Source organism: Tamandua tetradactyla, chromosome 12 (assembly GCF_023851605.1).
Source record: "Tamandua tetradactyla isolate mTamTet1 chromosome 12, mTamTet1.pri, whole genome shotgun sequence".
Classification (NCBI taxonomy): domain Eukaryota; kingdom Metazoa; phylum Chordata; class Mammalia; order Pilosa; family Myrmecophagidae; genus Tamandua; species Tamandua tetradactyla.
Window position 1 is genome coordinate 34,578,661 of NC_135338.1, and position 16,839 is coordinate 34,595,499.

Below are 16,839 nucleotides of genomic sequence, written 5' to 3' on the forward strand. Positions count from 1 at the left end.
ACTCATGAAAATTCCCTTTTCACAGATGAAATAACTGTGGCTCAGAGAGATTAAGAAACTTGCTCCAGATTTTGGTTCTAAATCCTATGTGCTTTCACAGAGCTATAGTCTGTCTCTAAATCCACCTTCCCAGCTTTACACCCTAAAGTGAGCTATGGCCAAACTGGAATTTTTTTTTATCTCCTCTCTTAAGCTTTCCCATGTTTGTGTCTTTGTTCACTTGGGGCTCCCTCACTCAAATTCCTTCCCTGATCTCTACCCAATCGGAACTGGGTTTTTCAAGGCCAAGGTTAGACCCTGCCATTGAGCCTGCTCTGAAGGTCTTGTAAGTCCTGGATGGTGGGTGGACACTCAGTAAGTGCTGCTCTGCCGATTGCATTCCGTCCTCCCCTTGGACTGGAAGCTCCATGAGGGCTGTACCAGGGGCTCGGGGGCCTCTGGACTCCCCCAGAGCATTCGTTGTACCCAGTGGTCTTTAGCAAATACTCATACATGGATGGATTAAACTGAGGTGGCTAGAGGCAGAGAGGCTCAGGAAGCTAAGACCTTTGGCTGGGGGAAACTGGTTGGTCAGAGTTTGTGAGACGTTCCCAAGGTCATCGGGCCAGTCAGACCCAGAGAGCAGTGAGCCGGTGGCTAAGAGCCACACCTGAGTGCTCCCAGCCCAAGGGGACATGGACTCTTACTGTTTCATGTGGGGTCCCTCCTGGCTCTTAGAGATGGTCTTTCCTCAGAATTCTGTAAACAGTGGACCAGGCCAGCTTCCCTGTTGTGCCTCAGCCCGCTGAAGTAACAGTCACCATAGCTACCTTTTAATAATTTCCCTCCTGGGCGCTTTTTTTCCTTTTTGAGGCACAAAGCTGTTCCCTCAGTGTCTGGTCACGGGGCCTGCACATCTGAGCGGGTCTGAGTTCCCAGGTGCTCGTGCTCTCCACTCAGAGATGAGCTCAGGGAACAGTTCCGTCAGGCTGCCTGCTGTGAGGGAAACAGAACCGCAGGAGGGCTGCTTGACCCATGTCCCACCAGGCAGAGGGGGAGCTCATAATCCCAGGCCAGGCCCGGGCTGTCCGGTCGTTAGACACGCAGTTCCAACCTCAGCTTGCTTTTCATCTGAAATAGGTTTCTGAACCTGGGCACTATCGACATTTTGGACTGGATAATCCTTTGTCATGGGGGGATGTCCTGTGTATTGTAGGATATTTAGGAGCATCCCTAGCCTTTGCCTACTAGATGCCAGTTACACCACCTGAATTGAGCTATGGCAACCAAACAGGCTTTAGACATTGCAAGATATCGCCACAGGAACAAACTGATCCCATAGTTGAGAACCACTGGTCTGAAACTTTGCTGGCCTTTGAATAAGATTCAACTCTTTCAAACTGGTTCAAGCTTTTAGATGCAATCCAAGAAAAATCATTGGGATGCTTTTCTATTTTACTCTCTTGACCCTTGAGCTTTGAATCGATATGTCCATTACCTGTCCACATTATGAACGTATAAGCACTCTGCCCCTAGATGAAGACCCCAGCAGCCTTTCCTTTCCTTGGAGCCTCTCAGAGTGAGCTGGCAATTCATTGGAAATCTCATGTGAGGTCTATTTGAAACCTCATTTTGGATCTAGAAGGATGGCTGTCGATTGCCTCCCAGCATGCAAATCTGCTAGATTACAGGGGATAAAGAAGAAGCTGTTTAGGTAATTACAGCCTTATAGCAGGGAGTACATGTTTTAAGAGGAATTGCATGACCATACTGAATTTGTTGATATCATGGGCCAAAATATCCCCAACATACGTTTATCACACATCAAAGCACTTTACCATTGCACTGCCATCCATGGGTGCCCAGAACCCCTGAGGACCTCCATGGACCTGCTTTAGATCCATTTGGCCTCTATTCTTTTCCCACCTGTTGTTTCTTGGGCAAATGAGGAACAGCGAGGAGTATACTGAGTGAGGGAAGAGAGGTGGGAAAGGAGCAGGGCTGGTCCCTGGACAGAATCTGGGCTCATCCCACTGGTGACAAAGTCCAGTGTCACAGGTCTGTCGTGTACTGCCTACAGAAAGTCAGTTAACACTGGGGCTCAATAGCGTTTCTTTGCTTCCTCCAGTAGGAACCCAGCAGACAGAAAACAGGGAAATGCCAGCCTCCACCCACAGGCAGCACCTCGCCCCAGAGCATAAAGCTGTCTGTATGTGTTTGTGTACAGGAATCTGAGCGGCTGGAGCTCATGAATGCGGAGCTGAAGACGCAGATCGAGGAGCTGAAGCAGGAGCGACAGCAGCTGATCCTGATGTTGAACCGGCATCGTCCCACCTGCATCGTCCGGACCGACAGCGTCAAGACTCCCGAGTCAGAAGGCAACCCGCTGCTGGAGCAGCTGGAGAAGAAGTGATCGTGGGCTGGGAGAAGGAAGAGGAAGGGGAGGACGGATGAAGAAGGAAGAGGAGAGGTCCAGAGGGCTCTTCCTTGATCCGTAAAAAAACTTTACACCGAGGCTCAAGCACAGCCAGCATCGGCCGGGCTTCTTTTGTGGAACTCAGATCAGCCCCACCTGGCGAAGAGCAGGCTGAGGATACCCAGAGGGACCAAGCGCTGAGACCAAAGTGGACCTGCGGGTGGGGCTGGCCTGCCTGGGGCCCAGCTCGAGGAGGCAGGACACGGTGCCTGCCTCTTCACTGGGCACCCACCCAAAGGACCCCCAGCAGCTGGGAAAAGCCAGGCATTGGAACCAAAACGAGGCTGGGGACGGAACTCAGAGTGAAACTGCAGTACGTATGACCCCTGACCCCTGACCCCAATGCCAAGCTGGAGAGGGGCGTGATGTGGGGCCCACCATGGTCCAGCCCTGCCCTGCCCTGCCGGGGAGGCCGCAATCCTGGGGTGCACCCTCACCGGCCCTGCTGGAGTCTGCTGTGGGCACTGAGGCGCGGGCGCCCTTCCAAAGCACATACTCACTCGAATGTTTACAGACTGGCTGTCCTGGCAGTGCTTTCAAATGCACATGTTTTTTATACTTTCTTTTTTTTTTTTTTTAATATTTTTTACAAAAAAAAAGATTTTATACGAGCAATATATATATGGATTTCTATAATCACTCGATGTGATACAGTATAAATATGCTATGGTTGGTTTGTTACGAACAGATATCCACCAGTTATGGCCGTTGTGTGTAACTCCCAAGTACTGTAGTTTCTGGGTATCGGGGTGGCCGGGGCGGGGGTGGGGTGCATTTCCATCCTTGTAAACCCTTCATAGTACTCAGTCCTGTATCACTCAGTAAATGTTACTCTTACTTACCCCACTGCCTCCCGTGGTGTCTGCTGGGGAATGGGGGTACAGTGTCATCTTCAAGGGTCTGAAGTGTCAGAGAAGTTTTGGAGCATCTGCGGTAGCCTTTAGTTTTCACAACAGTCCTCCCAGGTAAGTGTTAATACACCCATTTCACAGACGAGGAAGCTGAAGCTCAGAGAAATTAAGGAAAACTGAAGTTACCATTTGAGAGTATTGACTTTGTCCTATGTAGTGGGGAGGGTAATGATTTTCCTTGCAGAGTTGGGCTTAAAGAGAGAAAGGCCACATTTGAGCAACAAAAGAGGTTCTCTGGAAGTGACTCTTAGGCATTATTATAGGTAGGTTTAGCTTCTCCACTACAGAAATAAGCTTCACAAAAGCAAGCCTCAAGATCAAGGGCTTGGCCTATTTTAACTTGGGAGTCTCTAGTATTTGAGATAGTATTGGGGATGTTCCCAGTGGTAAAGTTTAATAGCTCCCAATTTTTTTCTCCCATCACTCAAGGGACTTTGCCAATATATATATATATATTTTTTTTTTTTAATACTTTTTTTTTGGGCATGGGCAGGCACCAGGAACGAACCTGGGTCTCCAGCATGGCAGGTGAGAATTCTGCCACTGAGCCACCTTCACACTGCCCCCAATACTTTTTAATTATCTGCCCAACATACTCTGGGATGTATTCTGGTATTACCTTAAGTTATACAGAATTATAAATCCTCGTTCCCATTCTGGGCTCTATGTGTTTGAGATGTTTAAATGAGCTGCCCAGATAGATTGAGTTAGATTATGTGCTACAGAAAATTGAAGTTTTGGACAAAATAAACCTCTATGCCTTTGGTCTCATAGAGTAGGTGAAGTTGTAAAATACAGACAATGTCATCCTTACCCCTGTATTCTGATTTTCCTTAGTCCTGACCCAGTTGGCTTGGTTCTTATCTTTAATTGATGCCTGATCTCTTTTCCAGCTGCTTTGACAGTTGTTGTATGTGGCAATGCTGACTTTCACAGCTGCAGACCTCCAACTCTGAGTCCCATAGGTAGCTAAATTCCAGGGACATACCAGGTCATACATTTATAGCACAGCATCTCAAAATCTAGAAATAACATTTGCAGCTCTGGACTAAATGTGACTGCTCTAAGAGCTTATAATCTAGACCCCGATTTTCTTATAAGTATTTTCTAAAAGAGACCATACAGTATTTGTTCTCTTGTTTCTGGCTTACTTTGCCCCACATAATATCCCCAAGTTTCCTTCACCTTGTTGCATGTCTCACAACTTCGTTCCCTTCTACAGCCATGCAATATTCCATCATATGGATACACCACAATTTGCCATTCTATGTCTTAGTCAATGTATCCTTCAGCCACCTCCGTTTGCTGGGCATCATGCATAATGTCCAGTGTCAACAATCCATGTCTCACATTATCCTCACTTAGTTCTACAATCATCAGCACTCTCGGTTTTAGACTATTTTCATTGCTCCAAAGAGAAAAATCACTAATAAACACACCCTCACCAAATAGAAAGTCCAAACCTCCCCTTAACTCTTGTCCTTGCCCCCCAATTATTTGCCCCTGGTATTGCTGTGGTGCTGTTGATGTCTTCTGCGTTAAATATAGACCATAGCATGCACTAGTAGTTCTTCCCCTATACCCCAATATTATTTATTATTGTACAAGATTCGTACTTTTTTAGTAGTTCATGCAAGAACTTATTTATATTTATAGTATTAATTGGTGGGATACATGGCTCTATACAACTGCTTTTAATCATGCTCACCTTCAATATGGTAATATTACTTATAGACCCACTAATGAACTGCCTTCGCTTCTATCCATTACCTTATACTTAAGTTCAATCTCATTGGCTAACCGTTCACCCATCTCAAGCTTCTGTGTATCTCTAGGCCCCCTATATTCTGTATTATAAGCCTGTGAGTTTACCTTTACCAAAGTCATAATAGCAAAATCACTCAGTATCTATCTTTTTTTGTGTCTGGTTTATTTCACTCAGCATTATGTCCTCAAGGTTTATCCATGTTGCTATACACTTCAGGATGTCATTTTGTCCATATATATCCCACATTTTATTTATCTACTCTTCTGTTGATGGGCACTTGGATTGTTTCCATTTTTTGGCAATTGTCAATAATGCTGCTATGAACATTGTTGAGCAAATGTCTGTCACTGTTTTCAGCTCTTCTGGGTATATAACTGTTTCAGTGACTTTTACAACAGCATGAAATAGGCATTGTGGTCTCCATTTACCAACAACTTCACTGAGTCTCAGAGAGGGTCCGTGACTTTTCCAAGGTTACCATCCAACAAGGGACAGAGCTGGGATTTGAACGCTGCCTCCAAAGGCTGGTGACTCTCAATTCGTTGCCGAACGACTGTGCAATTGTCCCCATGGTTGAATTGTCTCACTTGATTGGAACGGGAAACCTGTGAGGCTGCAGTTCCAGATTTGGTTCCTGGGCAGACAGGATAGAGTTCCAGTCTGTCCCATGACTGGGGAGCAAGCCAGCTATCTGACAAATGTGCACCTGACCCAGGGGACAGCTCATCCCCACCTCACCTCCGCAGCTGGGAAACCTGCCCCATAGAGCAAGACCAGCTCAGTGTGACACATGCTCATTGCCATTCACTTGGCACTTGACAGTTCACGAGGCACTTTGTTATGTCATTTGATATTCTGGCCCTATGAGGAAGTTGGGATAGGCTGCTGTTCTCCATTTTTTTTTTTTTTTTTTGGTATGCTGAATGGCAGGGTCACATTTCGTACTTTTTCCATGTGCATATCCTGTTATTGCAGCACCATTTGTTGAATTTTTGTTTGTTTTTGCTTGTTTGTTTGCTTTTTGGAAAGTGCATGGACTGGGAATTGAACCCGGGTCTCCCACATGGCAGGCAAGAATTCTACCGCTGTTGATGTCTTCTGCATTAAATAGAGACCATAGCATGCACTAGTAGTTCTTCCCCTATACCCCAATATTATTTATTATTGTACAAGATTCATACTTTTTCAGTAGTTCATGCAAGAACTTATTTATATTTATAATGTTAATTGGTGGGATACATGGCTCTATATAACCGCTTTTAATCATGTTCACCTTCAATATGGTAATATTACTTATAGACCCACTAATGAACTGCCTTCACTTCTATCCATTCTACCACTCTTGCATCCCCTAGCTCCATTTTATAGTTGTGCAGACTGGGGCTTACAAGAGTTAAAGCTCACTCAGCTGAAAAAAAGAGGTGGACAGGGAGTTGAACATGACTCTCCTACCTTCGAATCCCTTGTACTCTCTTTTTCATCACTGGGGCTAGATGACTTGTTATTGGTGAGGATTTGTGTCAAGGGAAGCAGTAACCTTGAACTGCTTCCCCAGTCAGGAGCGAGACCTTCTGGAACAAATGGAAATGGGGAATTGGCCATTTGTGCAACTTTAGCCCCTTACCCACTCGTCTAATTTCCTTCCACTGAACCCATCCGGAGTGAACTCCCCTCTGAGTCCTGCCTTCAAAGCAGGGCTGGGTCAGCTACTCTCAGCTGTGGCAAGGACATGGTCAACCCTGGGCCTATAATTCTTTATCCTTTTCAGGTCATGAGTAAAATGAGGGTGTGGACTTCCAAGGATCATTCAGGGGACTTGATAGGAGGACCTGCAGGACTGCTACCTGCCACTGGCTCTGGGTCCTCTGGTCCTGTGACCCGGTGCCACAAGCCAGCACCTCCAGAATAGAGCCCCTTCATAGTCTCTGTGCATGGGCAGTCATCCAGAACCAGTGACTTCTGTCATGCTCCTGTGGATGGTCAGAAGTCACAATTGTAGTCTTCATCATAAGTGTTAAAGTCAGAATTTTTCATTTGTTACCTTGGTCAGTCCAAACACCTGCTAGTATTCCCATACCACAGATTAGAAAACTAAGGCCCATAGAGGAAGGAACTTGACCGAGGTCAAGCGGCACAGCCAAGATGTTATTGCACAGCCTGATTCCAGGTATATAAAAGCCAATGCTCTGTGTTTGCAGAGGGACCTCGGTTTCCAGGACAACTTGTACAAGGGGCCAGGGAAGTTTGGCGTGAATCAGCAGGTGTTCACAGAACATACCAGGAATTCCCAGCTATTAGACACCCATTTTCAAGACATACTTTAGGGCAAATAGGCTCACAGTCCAATCTGCCACTTACTAGCTATGGGCTTCACTTCCCTATCTGTAAAGTGGGAAAACTGTACATCCCGTCTTTTCTATGGGATTGTTGTCAGCATCAGATGAGGAATGGATGGGAAGGTGTTTTGTGAACTATAAAGCTCCAAAAAATGCTACTTATCTTTCCCTCTCTTAGCATGGATGCTTGACATTTACCACATAGTAAAAAATTATTTGAATGTCTTTTATTCTCCCAAAGGTGAGCTGCAGAGCTTGTGTTCTGGCCAGGTGCCAAGTCTCCAAGGGGTGATGAACATCTGGGATCCAAGATTCTTGGGTTCGACTTCTTATTGACCACAACCAGCTGTGCTGGGCTGGTTGTCCCCTCCCTGAGCCTCAGGGTGCCCTCCTGCTATGAGCAACCGTTAAGCAGATATGTGTGACCTTGGGCCTGAGAAGGAAGAGACCCATTAGCAATAGAAGGGCAGAAATTAATATGTGTGGGTCAGGACACAGATTAAAGGGGCTTGCACACACTGCTAGTCAGGTGGAAATTGCAATTTTGCAAAATTTGCAGCTCCTAGCAATTTCCGACATAAGTATATAATGGAACTCTAGCATGGGGGAATAAGGAAATGTACAAGAATGTTAATTGAAGCTTTGTTTGTAATAGAGAAAAATTGGAAACAACCTAAATGCCATGCCTATAGTGTTTTCATAAAATATTATGCATCAGTTAAAATGAATCAACCAAAGCTACATATATCAGTGTGGATAAACCTCAGAAACATAATGTTGAGTGGAAAACAAGCAAGTTGCAGGAAGATGTATACAATATGCCATTTATATAAGGTTTCTAAGTGAACCAAATGACACTTGATTGTTTCTAGGTACACACAGAGCAGGGTGATGGAGATATGAAAACGTGCCCAGGAATGCTACAAATACCAAATTCAGGAACAAGCAGTGGTCCTTTTGCAGAAGGGGGCTGGGCATAGCATGCTTGGAATATTTCAAAAGAAAAAGAGAAAAAAAACACAACACAAATGTAAAGTTTGGTTTTTCCGTTCTTTCCTTAGCAAACTCGGGAAATAAAAACAAAACCTGAAATTACGGTAGAGTTGCAGCATATGCTCATTGAATTTATGCAAATTTAATTATATGCCAAGAGGGAAAGAAACCATTCAAGAGTGTGAGGGAGGAATTTAGCTGGCCCATCACATCAGTAAACCTGTGCCCCCAGTGAGAGTGCTCCAGGTTGAGGGGCCCTGGAGAATGCTGGTCTGCTCTACTTCAGTGGGTCCCAGTTCTTGCAAGCTGCATAAAAGGCAATTTAAAGCATTTTCAAGGTTAATTAAGACTCTGCACATTTTTGTCTTACATGCTGACTTTTCAATCCAATCCCTATTGTAAAATGCCACTCCACTAAGCCTTTAAGTGGAGCAGTGGGCTAGAAGCAAAACAATAGGGGAGTGTTTTAAAGATAGAAATTCAATTTTCACAGGTGTGTTAGCTTTCACAGGTGTGTTAGTTGTTCCCTATGGCCGCTGTGACAAATTACCACCAATGTAGTGGCTTAAAAGAAGACAAATTTACTCTCTTAAAGTTCTAGAAGCTAGAAGTCTAAAATGGGTCACATGAGACTAAAAACAAGGTGTCTGTCAGCAGGACTACATTTCTTCTGGAAGCTCTAGAGAGGAATCTGTTTCGTGGCCATTTCTGGTCACTGGAGGCTGCCTGCACTCCTTGGCTGCTGGCCACCTTCTATCCCCAAAGTTTGCAGTGGTTGGTGAAGTCTTTCTCACATCACACTTCTGCCCCCCTCTGCCATCATTTAAGAACTGATTACCAAGGTCCCACCCTAAACAATAGGCCTGCCCCCACAAGATTGGATTAGGATTAATACAATGTGGCTTTGCTGGGGTACATGAAATTTTCAAACCAGCACACCATGTAACACAACATATTTGCAGATTCCAAGTATTAGAATTTGAGCATCTTTGGGGAACCATTAGTTCTGCCCAGCACAATAGGTGGAGGTTCTTAACACTGACCCTTCTCACTGGAGGCCAGGGAGGCCATTCCCCATGTAAGAGCCAAGGGGATGGAGTCCCTGGCACAGTGTAGCACATAGCAAATAGTCAACACACACAACACACAAACACACACAGACACACAGGCTAACTCATAGATACCTGATATAATGTACACACAGTTACATGCACAACACACAGATATACACATAGATACTCACAGTTACACACCTAGTCATTCACATAAGGTGTGACTAAATATGAAATAACGAGATGGATGTGAGTTTTGCTCCTTTATATTACATTTCTGCAATTTTGAAAAGGGAATTGTTCACCATAATGACAAATTGTTGTTCTTTGGGAACAGCTACATTTTGATTACAAAAGGTAGTTAATTTAGCTGGGTATACTATTTTGGCTTAAAAACAAAATACTATGAGAGACCGATTTTTTTTTTTTTTTTTTTTTTGCATGGGCACACACTGGGAATTGAACCTGGGTCTCCGACATAGTAGATGAGAACTCTGCCACTGAGCCACCGTTGCCTGCCTGAGACTGATTTTTTGTGTGGCTCCTCAACTGGCTCTGTGAGCAATTCCTAAAGAGGTGATGCCTAACACTCAGGACCATTTGCAGTAAAGTTTCACATAGGCATTAGCCTGCTACTGCAGGGAAGGACAGTGCTCACTTGGATAGGCTGTATTGGACACCCATTGTTCTCTATTTGAAATCTTCTATCACAAAGACCAGATCCATGTGAGCTTTGAACAACTCCATACAGGTGTGACCTGACAGCGCCTGGCCACAGGCCCTTGCCCAGGACTTCTTGCCTCCTGTCCTGGGGATCATCCCTGGCCACCTACCTGGCACTTCCCTGTATGCAACTTCTAAACTAGGGGCAGTAAATGGCTGTTAGGTGACCCTGGACCAATGTGGGGATGGAGAGAAGAGAGAGGGTTAATCTTCCATGCTGAACAGTTCTCAGATGAATTTCCAGAAGACCTGGCAAGATTAAGCAAGACCTATAGAGGGGGACTCTAGGAGGCAGCTGATTCAGTAACACATCTTGTACTGGTTTTCTCTCCCTCTACATGTCGCTCGCTCCCCAAGTCCCTCCTTCTCCCTGGGATAACTTCCCAAATAAACTACCTGGACACAAGCACTGGTTTCAGACTGATTTGGGGGAAACGTAGGCTAGAACTGGTATCAGAAGTAGCTGCAGAAAGCAGACCCTCAGGATGGGGTGTTTGGAGGCAGATCAGATGAGAGTGACAGCCAGTGGGGTGGGGCCAGTCCCTGCAGCCAAGGAAGATGGGGGGGGGGGGGCGGGGAGCGGAGCGGCTGGAGACGGTGCAGGTGGAAGATGCAGAAACATTTGGGACGCCTGCATGGCATGGTGTAAATTACACAGCTTGAGTTGTTGATTGGTTTTTTTTTTTTTTTTTTAAAAACTGTTTTGGAAGCCTTGGGAAAAAGAAAACGAAATTAGTTCAGCCAAATGTAAATTCAGGACGTGCTGAATGTAAGAACTCAGGGCCCAGGGCCTACCCCACCTCCATTTTGAGAGCAAGTCACATGACCAGCACGGATGTTAAAGGTCAAAGAACATAACCCCCCTCTCCCCTAATAACCAAATCTCGCCTGAGTCTCTTAGGTAGCTTGTACCACGATGTGTATCCAGGCGCCTCCGTGCCGTATTCAACTCTAGGGAGATAAATAGGGTCACGTGTCTGCACAGCTCGAGTAGAAGAAATATAGACCCAGTTCCGGAAGGAAGCAGCTTACTAGTTGAAGGAACTACAGGACCTGGCCAGTATGTGTTAGCAGGAACCAGGGAAACACATATGGAAGAGGTTTGAGCTTGAGGGTCTTGGAACAAAGGGGTCTAGAGCGTAAGTCTGAAAAGGGGAGAGGGTTTTGTTTTTGTTTTTTTTCCTCTTTTTATTTTTATTTTTTAAATTTTATTAATAAAACCAATCAACATACAACATGAACATTCTTTTTTTCATCACATAGTTGTATATTCATCATCACGATCATTTCTTAGAACATTTGCATCAATTCAGAAAAAGAAATAAGAAAACAGAAAAAAATTATACACACCATACCCCTTACCCCTCCCTTTCATTGATCACTAGCATTTCAATGTAAATTTATTTTATTTTTTAAAATTTATTTATTAATTAAAAAATTAAGAAACCAAATAAAACATCAACATATATAATCAGTAATTCACAATATCATCACTTAGTTGCATAGTCATCATTTCTTAGAACATTGGTATTAATTCAGAAAAAGAAATAAAAAGACAATAGAAAAAGAAATAAAACGAACACAGGAAAGAAAAAAAAAGGTTATACCTACCATACCCCTTACCCCTCGCTTTCATTGATCACTAGCATTTCAAACTAAATTTATTTAATCTAAATTTATTTTAACATTTGTTCCCCCTATTATTTATTTTTATTCCATACGTTCTACTCATCTGTTGATAAGGTAGATAAAAGGAGCATCAGACACAAGGTTTTCACAATCACACAGTCACATTGTGAAAGCTGTATCATTATACAATCATCTTCAAGAAACATGGCTACTGGAACACAGCTCTACACTTTCAGGCACTTCCCTCCAGCCTCACGGGAGAGTGTTTTTGATATGGGAGCACTCACCTGGGACACAGGGTTCAATATCACAGCATTGTCATGTGGAGCCTATCTTTTTTTGTTTTAGTATTTTTTTTTATAGTTAAGCTTTGAATTATGCTCCCACATTGATCACTATGCATTTTTGCATATATGGTGATTTGTATACAATTTTCCATAAGTAGTATCAAGCCATGCTATGTATACTATTTGAAAATTTGCATTTTCAGTCACCAATATTCAATCAACACCTTCCCATCAACACATTTTTGTATCAGTACAAACTGAACTATACACCATCTTTTTTTTTTTATTGGTGAAGTTGTAGGTTTACAGAAAAATCATGCATAAACTACAGGGTTCCCATAAACTACTCTGTTATCAAGATCTTGCATTTGGTGTGGTGTATTTGTTAGAATTATGAAAGCACATTTTAATAATTGTACTATTAACAGTAGTCTGTGGTTTAACTTAGGGTTCACTGTTTATGTTGTACAGTTCATGTATTTAAAAAAAATTTTTTTTCTAGTAATATATATACAATCTAAGGTTTCCCCTTTTAACCACATTCAGATTTATAATCCAGCTGTTATTATGTTCACGATTTAGTGTTACCGTCACCACGATCCTTTACCAAAACCTTTCCATCATCCCAAATAGAAACTATACTATTTTAAGCTTTAACTCCTTATTGTCTGATTTCTTTCACAATATAATGCCGTTAAAGTTCGCCCATGTTGTTGCATGTATCAGAACTTCATTCCTTTTTACAGCTAAGTAGTAATCCACTGGGGGTGTGTATGACACATTTTGTTTATCCATTCATTGTTTAATGGACACCTGAATTGCTTCCACCTTTTGGCTATTGCGAGTGATGCCTCTATGAACATTGGTGTGCAGATGCTTGTTCAAGTCTCTGCTTTCAAGTCTTTTTGGTATATAGGTAGACGTGGGATTGCCAGGTCTTATTGTAATTCTACACTTAACTTTCAAAACTGTCTTCCACAGTGGCTGAACCATTTTACATTTCCACCAGCAATGAATGAGTGTTCCTATTTCTCCACAACATCTCCAACATTTGTAATTTTTCATTTTTAAATAGCTGTTCTAGTGGGCATGAAATGGTATCTGTGCTGGTTTGAAATGATGTATGTACCGTAGAAAAGCCCTGTTTTAATCCTAATCCCATTTTGTAAAGGCAGCCGCTTCTTTTAATCCTTATTCAGCACTGTATGTTTGAAACTGTAATTAGATCATCTTCCTAGAGATGAGATTAAATCAAGAGTGGTTGTTAAGCTAGATTAGCTGGAGGCATGTCTCCATCCATTTTGGTGGGGCTTGATTAGATTCTGAAGTCCTATAAAAAAGGAGACGTTTTGTAGAATGAGAGAGATTCTGAGAGAGCAGAGAATGACATAGTCACAAGAAGCAGAGAGTCCTCAAGCCAGCGACCTTTGGAGATGAAGAAGGAAAATGCCTCCTGGAGAGCTTCATGAAATAGGAAGCCAGAAGAAGCTAGCTGATGACACCATGTTCACCATGTGCCCTTCCATATGAGAAAGGAACCCTGACTGTATTCGCCATGTGCCTTTCCAGATGAGAAAGAAACTCTGACCGTGTTCACCATGTGCCCTTTCACTTGAGAGAGAAACCCTGAACTTCTTCAGCTTCTTGAACCAAAGCATCTTTCCCTGGATGCCTTAGATTGGACATTTCTATACATTTGTTTTAATTGGGACATTTTCTCGATCTTAGAATTGAAAACTAGCAACTTATTAAATTCCCCTTTTTAAAAGCCATTCTGTTTCTGGTATATTGCATTCTGGCAGCTAGCAAACTAGAACAGTATCCTATGATGGTTTTGATTTCCATTTCCCTGATGGCTAATGATGTAGAACATCTTTTTACCCTTACTCACTGTGGTAGTTAGGTTCATATGTCAACTTGGCCAGGTGAACATGCCTGGTTCTATTGCTGCGGACATTATCCAATGGTATGTGAACCTCACCTGTTTCTCATTACATCTGCAGTTGGCTAAGAGGCATGTCTGCTGTAATGAATGATGTTTGATTTAATTGGCTGGTGCTTAAATGAGAGAGCTCAACATAGCACAGCCAAAGCAGCTCAGCATACCTCATCTCAGCACTCGCAGCTCAGCACTCATAGCTCAGCCCAGACCTTTGGAGATGCAGAAAGGAATCACCCTGGGGAAAGCTGTTAGAACCCAGAGGTCCGGAGAGAAGGCCAGCAGCAATTGCCCTGTGCCTTCCCATGTAAGAAAGAACCTGAGTTGAAAGCTAGCTGCCTTTCCTTTGAAGAACTATATGTCAATTAAATAAATCCCCTTTTATTGAAAGCCAATCCATCGCTGGTGTGTTGCATTCCAGCAGTCAAAAAACTAGAACACTGATAGTCTTCATTTCTACACTTTTCTTCAGACCTCTATTTCCTGTCTTTTCCTATCTGTCTGTAGGCTCCTTTTTGTATTTCTTGCAGAGTTGGTCTCTTAGTTGCAAACTCTTTCAGTGGCTGTTTGTCTGAAAACACTTTAAATTCTCCCCCAATTTGCAGGATCATTTTGCCAATTATAGAATTCTTGGTTGGCAGTTTTTCTTTTTCAGAATCTTAAATATGTACTACCACTGTCTTCTCACTTCCATGGTTTCTTCTGAGAAACCTGCACATAGACTTGTCAAGCCTCCCTTGTATGTGATAGTTTGCTTTTCTCTTGCTGCTCTCAGAATGCTCTCTTTGTCTTTGACATTTGATAACTTTATTAGTAATTGTCTTGGAGTAGGTCCATGTAGATCTATTCTTTTTGGGATATATTGAGCTTCTTGGATTTGTAACTTATGTCTTTCATAAAAGATGGGAAATTTTCAGTGATAATTTCTTGCATTATTACTTCTGCCCCATTTCCCTTCTTTTCTCCTTCTGGGACACCCATCACATGTATATTCATGTGCTTCATGTTGATATTCCCTGAGGCCCTGCTCATATTTTTCCATTCTTTTCCCTGTCCTTCTGTGTGTAGAATTTCAGATGTCCTAACCTCTAGTTCACTAATTCTCTCTTTTGCCTCTTCAAATCTGCTGTCATACATCTCCATTGTGTTTTTCATCTCTTCTATTGTGCTTTTCATTCCCATTAAGTTCTGCCATTTGTTTTTTCAAGGTTTTGAGTTCTTTCAACATAAAGAAGAATGCTCACCCAATGTCTTCTTTGCATCCTTCATCTCTTTCATATCTTCCCTCAACCCACTGATATAATTTTTAATTTGATTGTACATGTTTGATCGAATATTAATTAGTTGTTTTGACTCCTGTATCTCATTTGAAGTGTTAGTTTGTTCCTTTGACTTGATCATATCTTCATTTTTCCTAGTATGACTCACATTTTTTGTTTTTGTCTTGGCATATGATTTTGTTGATTAGTTTATTCTGTAAGTCATTTTCACTCTTTCACCTAGGACTTTCTTGTTGGTTGACTTTGTTTTTAATATGCTTTTTTGGTATTCAGTTCAACTTATTCCAGACCTCTAGCATTGCTTCTATTTAACTGTTCAAAATTTTTCAGCTCTTGTTTTTTCTGGTTCTTTCTCTGCCAGTATAGAACCTTTTTGTGAGGAGGGTCTCTCCAAATATGATCGACCCTAATCAGACTTTCCCCAACAAGGCAGGCCCAGGTCTCAGGAGGAGGGTGTAATCAGTATCAAGTTTCCTTGAGGATGAGACCTAGCAGGTTGCTTGACTTTCCTAAGAAACTTCTAGACTCTGTGCTTTTCCTATACTGCTCAGCAGGTGGCGCTTGTCAGCCTGCAGCTCTGCACTGGCATAAAGTGGTGTAGTTTATTTAATTCTCAGCCTGCCTGGAGCGTGGTTGAGACAGTGGCTGAGGTGTAAGGCAACCTTAAGCTCTTTCAGATTCCCAGGCCCTGGGGTCTGAGTTTTTTGAAGGCAGGCTACCACTTGAGGTGGGCCAAACCCCCCTTTTCTTGGGAAGAGATGCCCATTAGGAAATTACTTCCTTCAAAAAGTAACAATTTACTTTTAATGCTGCCCTTGACTGGGTCAGTGCTGACAATTGAAAATGCCTGTGGCTTTCTGTAATGAGCTACTTGGGACAATTAAAAAAAAAAAAAAGAAAGAAAAGAGAGAGAGAGAGAGAGAGAGAGAGAGAGAGAGAGAGAGAGAGAGAGAGAGAGAGATTGAGAGAGACCCAATTACAAGGTCACTTTTCTGCTCTCTCTGGGTTTATCTGTGCTTAGTTTGTATTCAGTCAATCAAATTGGTTAATTAAAACCACAATTAGAGCTTGGTTGAGCCATACCTTCCCTTGCTCCTAGTGGATATGGCTTCTTTCCCCCATGTGGAAGTGTCTCCAGCAGGCTGCCATGTCCGTGGGGGAGGGGCACCAGCCCCTGAGTTCAGGGGTTTTACTCACAATTGTGTGGTGACCTCAGCCCTTTCACGTGTTCCAGACTGGTATACAATGTGTCTCTGGTCACAGATGTCCCCAAACAATTGTTCCAGACAGTTCTCAGCTATTTACTAGCTGCTCTAGAGAAATGACTAAATTCCACATCTCCCTGTGCCACTATGTTGCCCCACCACCCTCACTATTTTTGTACTTGTTATATCTCTCTGCATTGTATGTGCCAAACCATAGATTTATCATTACTTTTCATGCATTTGCATTTATCAGCTGTAGGA

General features: G+C 43.0%; 1 protein-coding gene and 1 long non-coding RNA gene across 2 annotated transcripts in view; one reads left to right on the forward strand and one right to left on the reverse strand.

Moving 5' to 3' along the window:
• The window catches only part of JDP2 (Jun dimerization protein 2), a 40,724-nt gene extending 37,073 nt beyond the window's left edge, over nucleotides 1–3,651 (forward strand). Inside the window, exon 4 of the mRNA XM_077123095.1 lies at nucleotides 2,207–3,651. Coding sequence (XP_076979210.1) covers nucleotides 2,207–2,392 — 186 coding nt within the window. The 3' untranslated portion in view covers nucleotides 2,393–3,651. The remainder of the gene's footprint in view (nucleotides 1–2,206) is intronic.
• On the reverse strand, nucleotides 1,789–16,564 carry LOC143652024 (uncharacterized). Its single transcript, XR_013160366.1, has 4 exons — nucleotides 16,457–16,564; nucleotides 4,181–4,335; nucleotides 3,298–3,456; nucleotides 1,789–2,399 (listed from the first exon to the last, which is right to left on the reverse strand). It is a non-coding gene; the product is annotated as an uncharacterized LOC143652024 (long non-coding RNA).
• Nucleotides 16,565–16,839: the final 275 nt, after the last annotated feature.